Below are 12302 nucleotides of genomic sequence, written 5' to 3'. Positions count from 1 at the left end.
TATGTCCTCAAGGGTGATTCCCAGATCCACCTCGATCCACAAGCTAACTAGGGCTCCCTCTGGCACTTGCCTCCCTGTCCTGTCAGCTAATAATCCTGAGGTCATCGTTGACACCACTCTCTCTGTTTCTGCCAATATCCAAGATATTTCTAAAAGGTATCATTTCTTTCTGTATACAAATCGACTCAAATAGAGGAAAATTTTAAATCAGTTCAATAAACTAATAACCACACAATAGAGAGTAAACTAGTATCAAGTAAAATTAAATTACCAGACCTTACACACCCAAGGCACTACTTGATTGATTTTTCATGCCCTTACTGGGGTGATGTGTTCATCATCAGTCTCTATAGAAATATAAATATAAAGTGCTTAAGGTGATATGAAAGGAAGGCACTTATCTTTCATGCCCGATGGTTGTCCAACTGTTTCACACTTGGTTTTGTCAGGGGCTATGCCTCCTTACGTACATGCACTAATTTTTTAATGCAGAAACCTTTGTTTAGACAAAATGACGAGCACCAAAACTGCCTGTGTCTTAATATAAGCCCTACCCCCCAAAATAAGCCCTAGTTAGATCACCCCCAAAGCCCCTCCCGAATGTTCCTGACTCCATCCCTGGATTTGCCGGTAGCAGTGCTCCTCCCCCTACCCCAATGACCCTCCCCCATCCCTCTGTGCAGCATTTTTCCATCTCTCCCTCCCACCTGAACCTCACCAACCCTCCCATCGTGACACTGACATACCTCCCTCCAAAAAGCAGCGTCGGCAGCATTTTAAACAGGCTGCTTCGTGGTCTTCTCCCGCCGGGTCCTACCTTCTGCCACATCACTGATGATGTCATCAGTGATGCAGCACAAGGAAAGCCCTGGCAGGAGAAGGCCATGAAGCAGCCTGTTTAGAGTGCTGCCAACATTGCTGTTTGGAGGAAAGTATGTTGGTCTCGCAGTGGGAGGGTCGGCGTGGTTCTGCTGCATGGGGGGATGGGAGGGAGGGATGGAAATATGCTGCTCAAGGGTTCTGCTTCATAGGGGGATGGGAGGGAGGGATAGAAAGATGCTGCAGAGGGAAGGCACAAGGGAATGAGTGAGAGGGGAGGACAGATGCTGCACATGTGGGGGGAAAGAAAGGAAAGAGGATTGGGGTGGAGGAGACGAAGGGAGAGATGATCATTGTACATGAAAAAAAATAAGACATCCCCCAAAATAAGCCCTAGTGTGTTTTTTAGACCCCAAATTAATATAAGACATTGTCTTATTTTTGGGGAAATACGGTATTACATTCTTATCATCTCATGCTTACCGGTAGATTACTACAACTTGCTTTTTACTCTCCCCTTCAATCTAGTCTAAAATTCTGTTAAATGATTTATCGTCTGTCAGTGCTATTTCACTCACATAACCCCTTTCTTCAAGTCACTTCATTGGCTCCTCCTATTTCTATCTTTTTCATCATCTTTACTGAATTTATTTTGATTCACTAAAGTTATAAATAAAAAGTTATTTATTGGTTAGCTGGGAAGTGAGACCTAGCCTGGTTTGAGTCAAGTACAGCACATACTATAGTAGATGCATTGCTGTATTTTGAAATATTGTGAAGACTGAATATTTGATTTCTTGGAATTCTTTACATTTCATCAACACTTGTGCCACTCCCCCATTTAACCAGGTTTTCCCAAATTTTGCCCATCATCCCCTCCCCAGATTCAATAAAATTTCTCAGATTTGTTCTAGTCAATCTGCTTGAAAATCTGTTCTGTTTTCTTGAAATCATGATGTTTTACAAGTAACACTTTCCTTTAAGTGTCAATCCCTTGCCCCTACCTCTGGAGAAACCTCAGGAGAGTGTAATTAGTGAAACCATGAAGGAATGGTGTCTTTGCTCTCCTTGCCTGCAGCAGAGGTTAGGGTCTCAACTAGTGATACTCTGAGACAACTGAGAGGCACCAGGAATGAGGGATACCTGGTATGAGGGCCAAACCTGGTACAAAGAGCAGTATATGATTCTGCCACTTTCAACAAAACCTTCTCGCAGGTTACGTAACCTTTATCTATTCATCAATTTAATGAGTCATTACCTGTAGTCACACCAGGGACATCTGTAGGGCTTCTCTCCTGTATGCACACGCTTGTGTCGTGTCAAATGTGACTGCGTTGTAGAGGCAAAGTTGCACTCATCACATTTAAATGGCTTTTCTCCTGAAAGAAGGGAAAAAGATCTCATATAGTAATACTTTTAAATTTTCAGCATAAAGAAACAGGGAATCAAGGCTAGACCTTTTCTGTGGTTGAAAATACTTGTGAACCTGTTAAACACAGCTACAGAAGAAAATACAACTCCTCCTTTAAAAAAATTAATACTCAGCATCTACAACCTAATCACTTTTTTGCATTATTAATAGTTATCTCTCTGGGTATGTGTAAATGATCTTCCTCTCTCCCTCCCCACTCCCCTTAACTTACCTAGAAATTGAACAGATAAAAATTAATTAATATTAATACAGCCCGTTATTGAAATGAAGTTGAAAAGCTTTCAGCTGGAACCAAGATTTTCTTTTTGTGTTTCCCCCTTCTTTGTTTCATATGCACAGTTGAATTAAACCAGCAATAAAAAATGCTGAAGAAAAATATTTGAGAAATATGAAAATCATAGGTTCGTTTAAGGGAGAAATTAGTCACACGTATACAGTATATAGTAAAGCAGGAAAAGAGTAAAGACCCCTTTCCACTAAATTATTGCATGACATTTAAATAGCTATTTCTTATGAGGGAATGCCGTAGCTTTGTTGGACAACATACAGTAAATATTAGAAATTGTATTGAAGTACTAGGGTACATGCATTTCCCAGTGTGAGATATATATATATATATATATATATATATATATATCTGTATCTATATCTAAAGATATACAGTGGTACCTTGGTTTCTGAGCATAATTCGTTCCAGAAGCATGCTCATAAACCAAAATATTCGAATATCAAAGCAAGTTTCCCCATAGGAAATAATGGAAACTCGCTTTGATATGTTCCCCCCCCCTCCCCGAGGCCAACAGCTCTGCTCTATTCCCCCCCACGAGAACCGGCATTGCTCCCCCCGAAGGCCCCTCCGCAATCCGGCCCTTCCACCCCGCTGCACCCTCCCCCCCCCGCGATCTGGCACCCCCCTCCCCCCGCCATGACCTGAAGTCCCCCAGACTCACCCGAACCCGCTTCTTACTTTCAGCTTGGCCTCGGCACAGGCACCGGCATGTCCTGTGCATTGGTGCCGGTGCCCGAAGATCGGCCTCCTCTTCTGTGCTGGGCCTTGAGCATCTGCGCATGCTCAAGGCCTGCGAGTTCATGTTCTCTCTGAGATACATATATATCCTCCTTTGTATGTATGTATCCTGGGCTCCTTTGTATGTATGTATCCCGGGCTCCGTGATAGACTCACTTTGCCTTGGCGATTGACCATTTTCGGGACCTGGCCGGCTGTGCACCCCCTCCCCCTAAGGCTGCTGTCGGAGAGGAAGTTCGGGCCAGCCAATCGCTGCCTGGCTGGGTGGAACTTCCTCTCCGATGGCAGAATTGACGTCCTGGGAGAGGAATGCTGATCGGCCCGACGCAGGGAAGCAGAGAGAGCTTGGGGCAGCCGCCGCCACTGCGGTGGCTTTGGGGCCTGTTCCCCGATGGTGGCAGCAGTGGCATGGTGGAGGGCAGGGAGAAAGAAAGAAAGGGGGCAGGCAGGGAGACAGAAGGGAAATAGAAAAAAAGAAAGTGGGCATGAAGAGAGAAAAAAAGAAAGGGAGGCAGGGAGAAAGAAAGGGCAGGGAGAGAGGAAGAAAAAGTTGGGGGAGGGAATGAGATCTGGAGGAGAGGAAACATACAGGCTGAAAGAAGGGAAGAAAGATTGGATGCACAGTCAGAAGAAGAAAGCGCAACCAGAGACTCATGAAATCACCAGACAAAAGTAGGAAAAATTATTTTATTTTAAATTTAGTGATCAAAATGTGTCTGAATTTATATCTGCTGTCTATATTTTGCACTATGGCCCTCTTTTACTAAACCACAATAGCGGTTTTTAGTGCAGGGAGCGTCGAGAGCAGCCCTGGGCATTCAGCGCAGCTCCCTGCGCTAAAAACTGCTGTTGTGCTTTAGTAAAAAGGTAGGGGGGTATTTATCTATTTTTGTATGGTTGTTACTGAGGTGACAGTGCATAGAGTCATCTGCCTTGACCTCTTTGAAAAAACCCCAGAATAGGAATGATAATTAACATTTTCTCAGCGTACAGTGTGCTTTGTGTTTTTTTTAATTTTATTGTTGGCAGATCATTTTGACTTGGTAATTTTAAAAGTAGCTCGCAAGTCCAAAAAGTGTGGGCACCCCTGAGCTAGAGCGTTGAAGCTGCGTGTGGCTGCCGTAAAGGTCATCTCTGACACAACCGGAAGTTGCATCAGAGACGACCTTTACGGTAGCCATATGCAGCTACAACGCTCCGGCTGCTGTTAGAAGGCAGTTTAGACATCGCCGGCCACAGGGCAGGGAGGTTTGTCGGACCGGGCCTGTTGTCCCGGGGGGGGGGGGTGGAGGAGGCGTTGCAGATCTTGTTGCCAAAATCGGAAAGGTGAGGAAGGGAGAAAGATGGTCCTGTGGTGGATGGAGAGATTGAGAGAAGGGGACAGATGATGGAAGTGGGTAGAAAGGGGAGAGAGAAGAGGTCAGATGATGGAAGTGGGGAGAAGGGAGAGCAAATGCTGAATGGAAGTGGAGAAAGAGAACACATACTGGATGGAAGGAGGGATAAAGAAAAATAACATATGCTGGATGGGGAAGAAGATAGAGTTAGTGAGATAGTGGAGGGGTGAAGGAAAGGGGTGGCATGCTGTGGGTAGACATAGTGAAAAGAGGGAAACTGAGGACTGCATAGTAAGAAAGAATTTAATTTAAACGGAGGCAGAAAATAAGGAAGGAAGACCAGAGAAGGAAAGGGAAGAGAGAGAGGAGAGAGAGAGAGATGCCAGAGAACGGGGAAAGAGACAGAGATATCAGATCTGAGCGGAGGAAATGAGAAGAGAGAGATGCTAAAAACCACAGGGGGGAGGGAAAGAGAGATGAAAGGAGAAAGATGCAAGACCATGAGGGAACAGAGGGAAGATGATGGATGCCAGACCAAAGAGGGGGGGCCTAGAGGAGAGATGGAAGGGGAAGGCATACAGTTTCTGGAAGGGGCATAGAAGGAGAGAAGATGCCATACAGGGAGGGGCAGAGAGATGGCAGACAGTGGATGGAAGGAAGACAGTAACAAGAAGATGAGAAAAGCAGAAACCAGAGAAGACAAAGGTAGAACAAAAATTTTCTATTTATTTATTGCTTTAGGAGACATATGTCACTGTTTCTGTGGTGTTGCATTTTATGCAGAGTCCAGCTTCTTCCTGGTTCAATTTAACCTTTGTTTATGTATTTCTATTTTATCCCCCCTTTTACAAAACTGTGGAGCGTCTTTTAGTGCCAGCCGTGGTGGTAGCAGCTCTGATGCTCAGAATTCTATGAGTGTCAGAGCTGTTACCACCGTGGCTAAAATTCACTATACAGTTTTGTAAAAGGGGGAGGGGTTAGTTTGTGATGACATTCCATACTAGGTGAAGGTGTTTTCTGTGTTCTGTGTGTTCGAAAGACATGGTTTTCTGTTAGGATTAACGGTGTAGGATTGATCTGTACTGGTCTGGCTTGTTTAGTTTTACAATGGATGTATTGATGTACTTCTCACTGCAATATGTAAGATGCTGTCTTTTCCTAGGTACTCATGTGTGACGTGTGGCTTGTTACTAAAAATCATGTTTTTCATACAGATGGGGGGGTGCCAAAAAATGATGGGCCCCGGATGTCACATATGCTAAGTACGCCACTGCCCCTCTCCCCCTATGACTGGCGCTATTGTCCTCCACACACTCAGACAGCATTAGGCTTACTGTTCTGGTGCTCAAAGAAGCTGACACCAAAGTTCCTTGCTGGGCCATTATAAGGCTTTGAGTTTCTTCGTATGCTCAAGGCCTGCTGGCTCCTGTCCTCTCAGGGATTCTCAGAAAGAGCAGGAGCTGGCAGACCTTGAGCATGTACAGCAGCTCAAGGCCCTGCACCACCCAGCAAGGAACCTAATGCCGGCTAGGCGGGGGAAGGAGGGATGGTAGCGCTGGTCACTGATTTCTCAAAGTCCTGGCCCTGGCCCTGGTCCTGGCTCTGGTGTCTCAAGGCCCTGCACTAGCCCGGCAATGAACATTGGTGTCATCTTCTTCGAGCACCAGAATGGTAAGCCTAGAGCCTAATAGAATAAAACAAAAGATGATAAACACTAGCCGGTTTTATTCCTCCTAAATGCTGTCATTGCCAGAGAGGACAGACAAGATGACCTTGTTTAGAAGTAGAGTCTAAAAACAGTAATTTGAAGGTAAGCCTCCAAGGAAAAAGATGTGCGGTATCCTAGCACATGTTATTAATGGATTGTCTCTTTGAAGGAAAAAAAGAGACCACTAGAATGAATGCATACTTACTAGAGCTGTAAAACTATTGGTCCTGCCAGTATTCCATTTCTAGAATTTGCATGGAACACCTGCAGAGTACCACAGTTAATGCATCTTGTCCTATGCTTATTACATTGTCTCTGGTACCCAGTATCAGCGACTATTCAGGCTATGAAGGAGTCAAGAGCAGGGCATGTGTGTCTTTGGTTTACAGGACACCGAGACCACACAATGATCAACCAAATTTCTAACCTCAGTTTATATTCAGGTCAACGTTTTTTCCCCTTTTTTGGAGGTAAAAGGTTACCTCGGTTATATTTGGGTCGTTTATATTTCAATATGTATATTTATCACAAGTACTAAAACTTAGACTATGATTCTATTAGGGACAGAGAAAGTACCTTATATTTATTTAGTTTTTTATCCTTTTGTCCCCAAAGAGCTGTTTTGGTTGCACCATAAAAAGGAGGTATATCAAAAATCTAACAAACATAAACATTCTGCTAAACTGAAGAAATGAGCAAGAATCCCACCAGTACACACAAGTAGAAGGCAACAGAATTTGCAAACTTGAAGAAAAAAACTCTTTAAAAATGGCAAATACATAAATGGAGTGGTAAATGCAAAGGGGCTCATAATCAAAACTTAAATACGTTTAAAAACCCGCCATGTCAGCACTTGGTGATCTAAAAGACAGGTCATCAAAGTACCGATAATCAAAACAGATTTTTGGACGTATCCAGGGACATTTTACGCCTCTGAATCCCGCTGTGTGCCCAGAGCTGAAAGGGGCATTTTTGGAGAGTGGTTTGAGTGGGATGTGGGCCGACCTAGACTTAGTTGTCCTGCAGGGATAATCCAATGTTTGACAAAACTGCCTAGGCGAAACTTATACGTTGTGAATTAGACAATGTAAAGAAAGGTATAAGTGCCCAAAAGGTATCGAAAGTGTTCAGATACAAAGTAAAGACCTCTATACACTCCCCTAGTGCTCATTGAACCCCTCATACCCCCACAAAGATCGGAACAAAAATGTACATACCTGTCTCCAGAACATCAGCCTAGTGGAGCTGCACACAGATCTCTTAAATAGCCTAAGGGGAGGGCTAGTGAACCACAGACTGGAGGACCCAGGCCAATAAGCCACTCTAACCACTACATTTATGGTGGAACATGTTCGCCCACCAAAACTCCCCCAACCCCTATTCTACTGCCATATAGGTGCCACCTGAAGCCATAATGACTATTGGGGTTGTAGATAGCTGGATATAATAATAATAATAATAATAACCAATTTATATACCACAGGACCATAAAGTTCTATGCGGTTTACAAAAAATTAAAAAGAATACAATTAAGAGACAAATTAGATAATTAGAAATAATACTATGATGATCTAGATATTTCAGAAACAAATATGTCTTTAAATGTCTCCTAAATTCCACATAGGAATCAGACAGCATAATCAGATGTTCCAGGTCCTTACCCCATAATGCTGCTTGATATGACAGAAGACATTCATGATATTTTTTTAATTTGCAGGCGGGAAAAACAAAATTCAAATGCAAATTTCTCCTATCTTTGTTGGTTGCATAGGAGAAGAGCTCAGTTATATATTTGGGAGATAGACCAAACAGAGCCTTAAAGCAGAAGCAACCAAACTTGAACTTCACCCGCGCCTCCATTGGCAACCAATGCAGTATCCAATAAGAGATCCGATAGATCATATTTCTTTAATTCAAAAATCAACCTAACCGCTGTATTTTGAACCTTGCGCAGTCGTTGCATCTTCCTCTGAGATATTGCCAAATAGGCAATATTATAATAATCAAGCTGACTAAGTATAAGGGACTGTACCAGAATTCTAAATGATGAAACATCAAAATATGCCCTAATGTATAGTGGGTTTTGGGGTTTCTTTTGGGGGGGACTAACCATAATCTATAAGGTAGTTCTGGTGAGATGTTTATCTGGCACCCTTTTTGTGAAGTTCACAGCAGTGCTCTGTAAGGTGCCTCACTGTTCTGTTGCTATGTCTGGGTGGTGCGCCCATCTCATTCATAAGGTTGTGTTCTGGGTGTTTGGGACTTGGATGAATTTTTGGTCGAGAATGTAGTATAAAGATAGTCGTAGAGGCAGTCTGGACAATCAAATGCCTGAACATACAGATAGACGATTTTCGAAAAACGGAATAGTTTAGATGTACTTTTCGAGAATGGACATTTTGCCAGTGCTGATTTTGGGCGACTAGCACCCTACATCCAAATCAGACTTAGACTTTTCTTTTGCTTATGGCCCTCCACATGTTACTTCAGGAATCATTCACAGATCAAAATCTAAAACAAGAATGGTTACGAAGAGATGCCACAGCTAAGGATGAAAGATTGATAGCTGCAGCACAGGACATAAACTATGGACAATGGAGGTAATTCTATAAAGGATAGTAACATAACAAGCCCTGAACTAGTATTCTATATAAGCATCTGGGAACCCAGATTCCGTTATAGAAAACTAGCTGAAGTCAACAGCAATGTGATTAGTTTGGATAATTTCCTAAAAGAGAAGTCCCTAAGCTATTATTGAGATGGCTTGGGGAAATCTACTGCTTATTCCTAGGATAAGCAGCATAAAATCTGTTTTATTCCTTGGGACCTAGCTATGTACTTGGGACCTGGATTGGCCACTGTTAGAAACAGGATACTGTGCTTGATGGACCTTTGGTCTGTCTCAGTATAGCAGTTCTTAAGATTGTCAATTCCTTTGAGAGATACCATAGAGACTATGAGGTCTAAATGATGACCCTTTTCATGTGAGAATGGTTAAAGATCTAAATCCTATGCAGATGCCCAACTTTAGGTGGACTATATAAATTTGCTAGCAAATGTCTAATTCTTGGTGACATAACAATGGTTAACACAATATACAATATGCTCTACTTGGACAAAGGCTCAGTGTGGGATACGATATATCCAGGTCAAAACATTCATATTTCCCCAGTATTTTACAAAATGCTCTGTCAAATGAAGTTTTTTTTGTAACATTTATTTAAGGGCATACCGAAGTGTGTGTATTTACCAGCATGTACAGCCGGATATCCATTTTACTGAGGACTTTACACACTCATAAATCTTAGCATCTACACGTACTTGATGATGAAAAAATTTTTAAGTCAACGGTAGACACCTCAGAGGTTAGCACAATTGCCTTCTGCTTCACTGGTGGAGACCCCAGGCCCAAATATCAGGTAGTTATTACTTGTGTGAGCATCAGAGCAGGTGAAAAAACAGCTATATATTTTTTAAAGGACACATGTATTTCCATTATAAAATGGGAAATATGCATATATTTTGGCCTACCCAAACCATTTCCTTTTGAAATCACTGCACACTGTACATGTAAGTAGTGACTAAATGCCATTTACACTTGAAAGTAATCTACAGGTGTAAATGCTGCTATTTCTATGTGTAGGTACTTCCAGAATTGCCTTCAATATATTCTAATCGATGACAAATAGAGAAACAACACAAGTAAAATAAAACTTATTAAGCATCTCATGCTAACTGTGAAACTGCTGGAATTTAATGGATATTTAATGAACATACACAAGAGACTCAAAAGCTTGAGAAAAGAAATGGGTCTTAACTTTTTTTCTGAAATGAAGGTAATTTTCTTCTTCATGAAATCTCTACTGGATTCCAAAGAGCAGGGCTGCCGTTGAAAAGACTAGTCCATTTCTCTGTTAAGAATACCAATATTTTTTTTTTGGGGGGGGGATAAGTAGAAAAGATGATGCAATTTTCTTTAAAACTTTAAAAACGTACTGCACATCACTATGATAGGCAGCCAGCGATGACAGTATTCTTGGAATGGCAAGCAGTAGAATTGCAGAATGATAGCTGCATTCTGATTGAGTTGAACAACCTTTGATAATGACAATAGAAGGCACGATAATTAGAATTCCAGTTGTTAACTGCATTAAGGACTAAGAGCTAGATTCACTAAGCAAACTGATCATGTACTGATCGGTTTGCGACCCAATTCACTAACCTCTCTTCCGATCCGATTCATGCATGCAAATGAGGGGAAACGGCATGCAAAGTAGGAAGGACACGATTCACTAAACATTTTTCAGGCACACTGACTGGCTGGCTGATCCAAAAACAAGCGATCCGTGTGGTCGGTGGGGGGGGGGGGGGGGGGCGTTCTTCTGATCACCCCCATTTGCATGCTGGCTTTTTGTGAATTTGTCAGCCTGCCACAGATCAGCCATGATCGGGCAGGTTAGTGAATCTAGCCCTAAATCTAGCAATGCAGATCTAAGATCAACTGGTTGAAGAGTTATTTTAATCTACTTACTAATTTTAGCTTTTAAAAACTATTTGACTTTTAATTTGTCCTCTCACAGACGGACTGGTATCAAGTGTAACATGGAGATTTCTCACTTCAGAAAGAACAGGCAATACATAGTCATCACTTTGTAGCTATGATAGAATATTGGACAAAGGAGAATGGCAGATCAGGGTTGTTCTGATTTCTTTTTCATGTTTAACTGAAATCTGTTAATACATATCCACTGATACCTTAATACAGTAAGTGGTGATAACAGAGGCTTGAATTCAAATTGTAATATATAGCCATGAAGCATTGGATATCATCACTGTAAAATCAAGATATTACCAATGGGCTGTAAATAAATATTAAATAATTCCAATGAAAGTGCCAAGCCTTAAGCCACAAAAGAGATCAGAGGTATCCAGTTAAAAATGTTAACATCAATCCCTACTTGCTGGAATTGACTGGACAAAAATGATTCATACCAGTTCTGGGTATAGATACTAGGGTGAAAGTCTTTCAAGGACCTATGCAGAATGGAATGGTAAATGGTATCAAAGGGTGAGGAAATGTCTAGAAACACCACTATGAATGTGTTCAACTGATCTAATTCTTGGTGAGCACCATACACCGTACATAAGGAAAAGCTTTTCATTACTAATATCCCTTTAGAATTCATAATTAATTGGGTCCAAAATCTCATGATCATAAAAAAATCCTAAAGTTGCATAATCATTAGAAATAGAATGAAAAGTTGATTTTATTCAACTCAAAGAGGTCTAAAGTTGATTTCAACGACAAACAATGGGTAAGCGACAACTTTCTCAAGAGGTAAAGGGAATAGATTTTTGCCATTAAGGAACAATGGTCAATGCAAGTCAGTGCTTTACCCAGAAAGTCACTTGTGTCCTTAACCAGTCAGTGGAACATGGAAAAAGGGAAGAGGATCCAAGGCTTATTTGTCTAGTGATCCTCTTCCTGAAAACAGAACTACATAACCTTCCTGTTCAGAGAAAGTTGAAACAGAGCCATTTTGTGTTCCCTATTCACAGAATATCTGATTTGCTACACTTCTGTAAAGACCACTCGTGTGATTCCAGGTTGGTTTTTTTATGTTATCATAACTTTTAATACAATTGATTTCATAAAAGTAAAGATAAGCAAAATTATTTGAGAAAACTAATCAACTCAGGAAACAAAATAACATCAAAATGTTGATCCTGATCCACATTAAATCAGGAGGTGAAAACAAATTCAAGAAGTAGTTTCAAGTATTTACTTAGTCTGATAATGTTAAGTTGTTGTCATTTCCTGTCAGACACAAAGGGCCAGAATCAGCAAATAGAACTCAAAAATTGGCACTGGAAAAAAACATAATACTCAGCATTATCCTATAAAAGATGCTCCTGGCTGAGCACCTTTTATGGCATACCCAAGTTTGGATGTGAGGACTCATGCCTGCTGAAACCAGG

The 12302-nt window shown here is 41.6% G+C and overlaps 1 protein-coding gene across 4 annotated transcripts in view; it reads right to left on the bottom strand.

Moving 5' to 3' along the window:
• Positions 1-12302, bottom strand: part of ZNF407 (zinc finger protein 407) — a 1075359-nt gene that overhangs the window by 350357 nt on the left and 712700 nt on the right. For all 4 annotated transcript variants that reach the window (XM_033934315.1, XM_033934317.1, XM_033934318.1 and 1 more), the window contains one exon: positions 2078-2198. In XM_033934315.1, coding sequence (XP_033790206.1) covers positions 2078-2198 — 121 coding nt within the window. The remainder of the gene's footprint in view (positions 1-2077; positions 2199-12302) is intronic.

This window comes from Geotrypetes seraphini, chromosome 2 (genome assembly GCF_902459505.1).
Source record: "Geotrypetes seraphini chromosome 2, aGeoSer1.1, whole genome shotgun sequence".
Taxonomy (NCBI): domain Eukaryota; kingdom Metazoa; phylum Chordata; class Amphibia; order Gymnophiona; family Dermophiidae; genus Geotrypetes; species Geotrypetes seraphini.
This window is presented reverse-complemented; position numbering and strand designations above follow the sequence as displayed.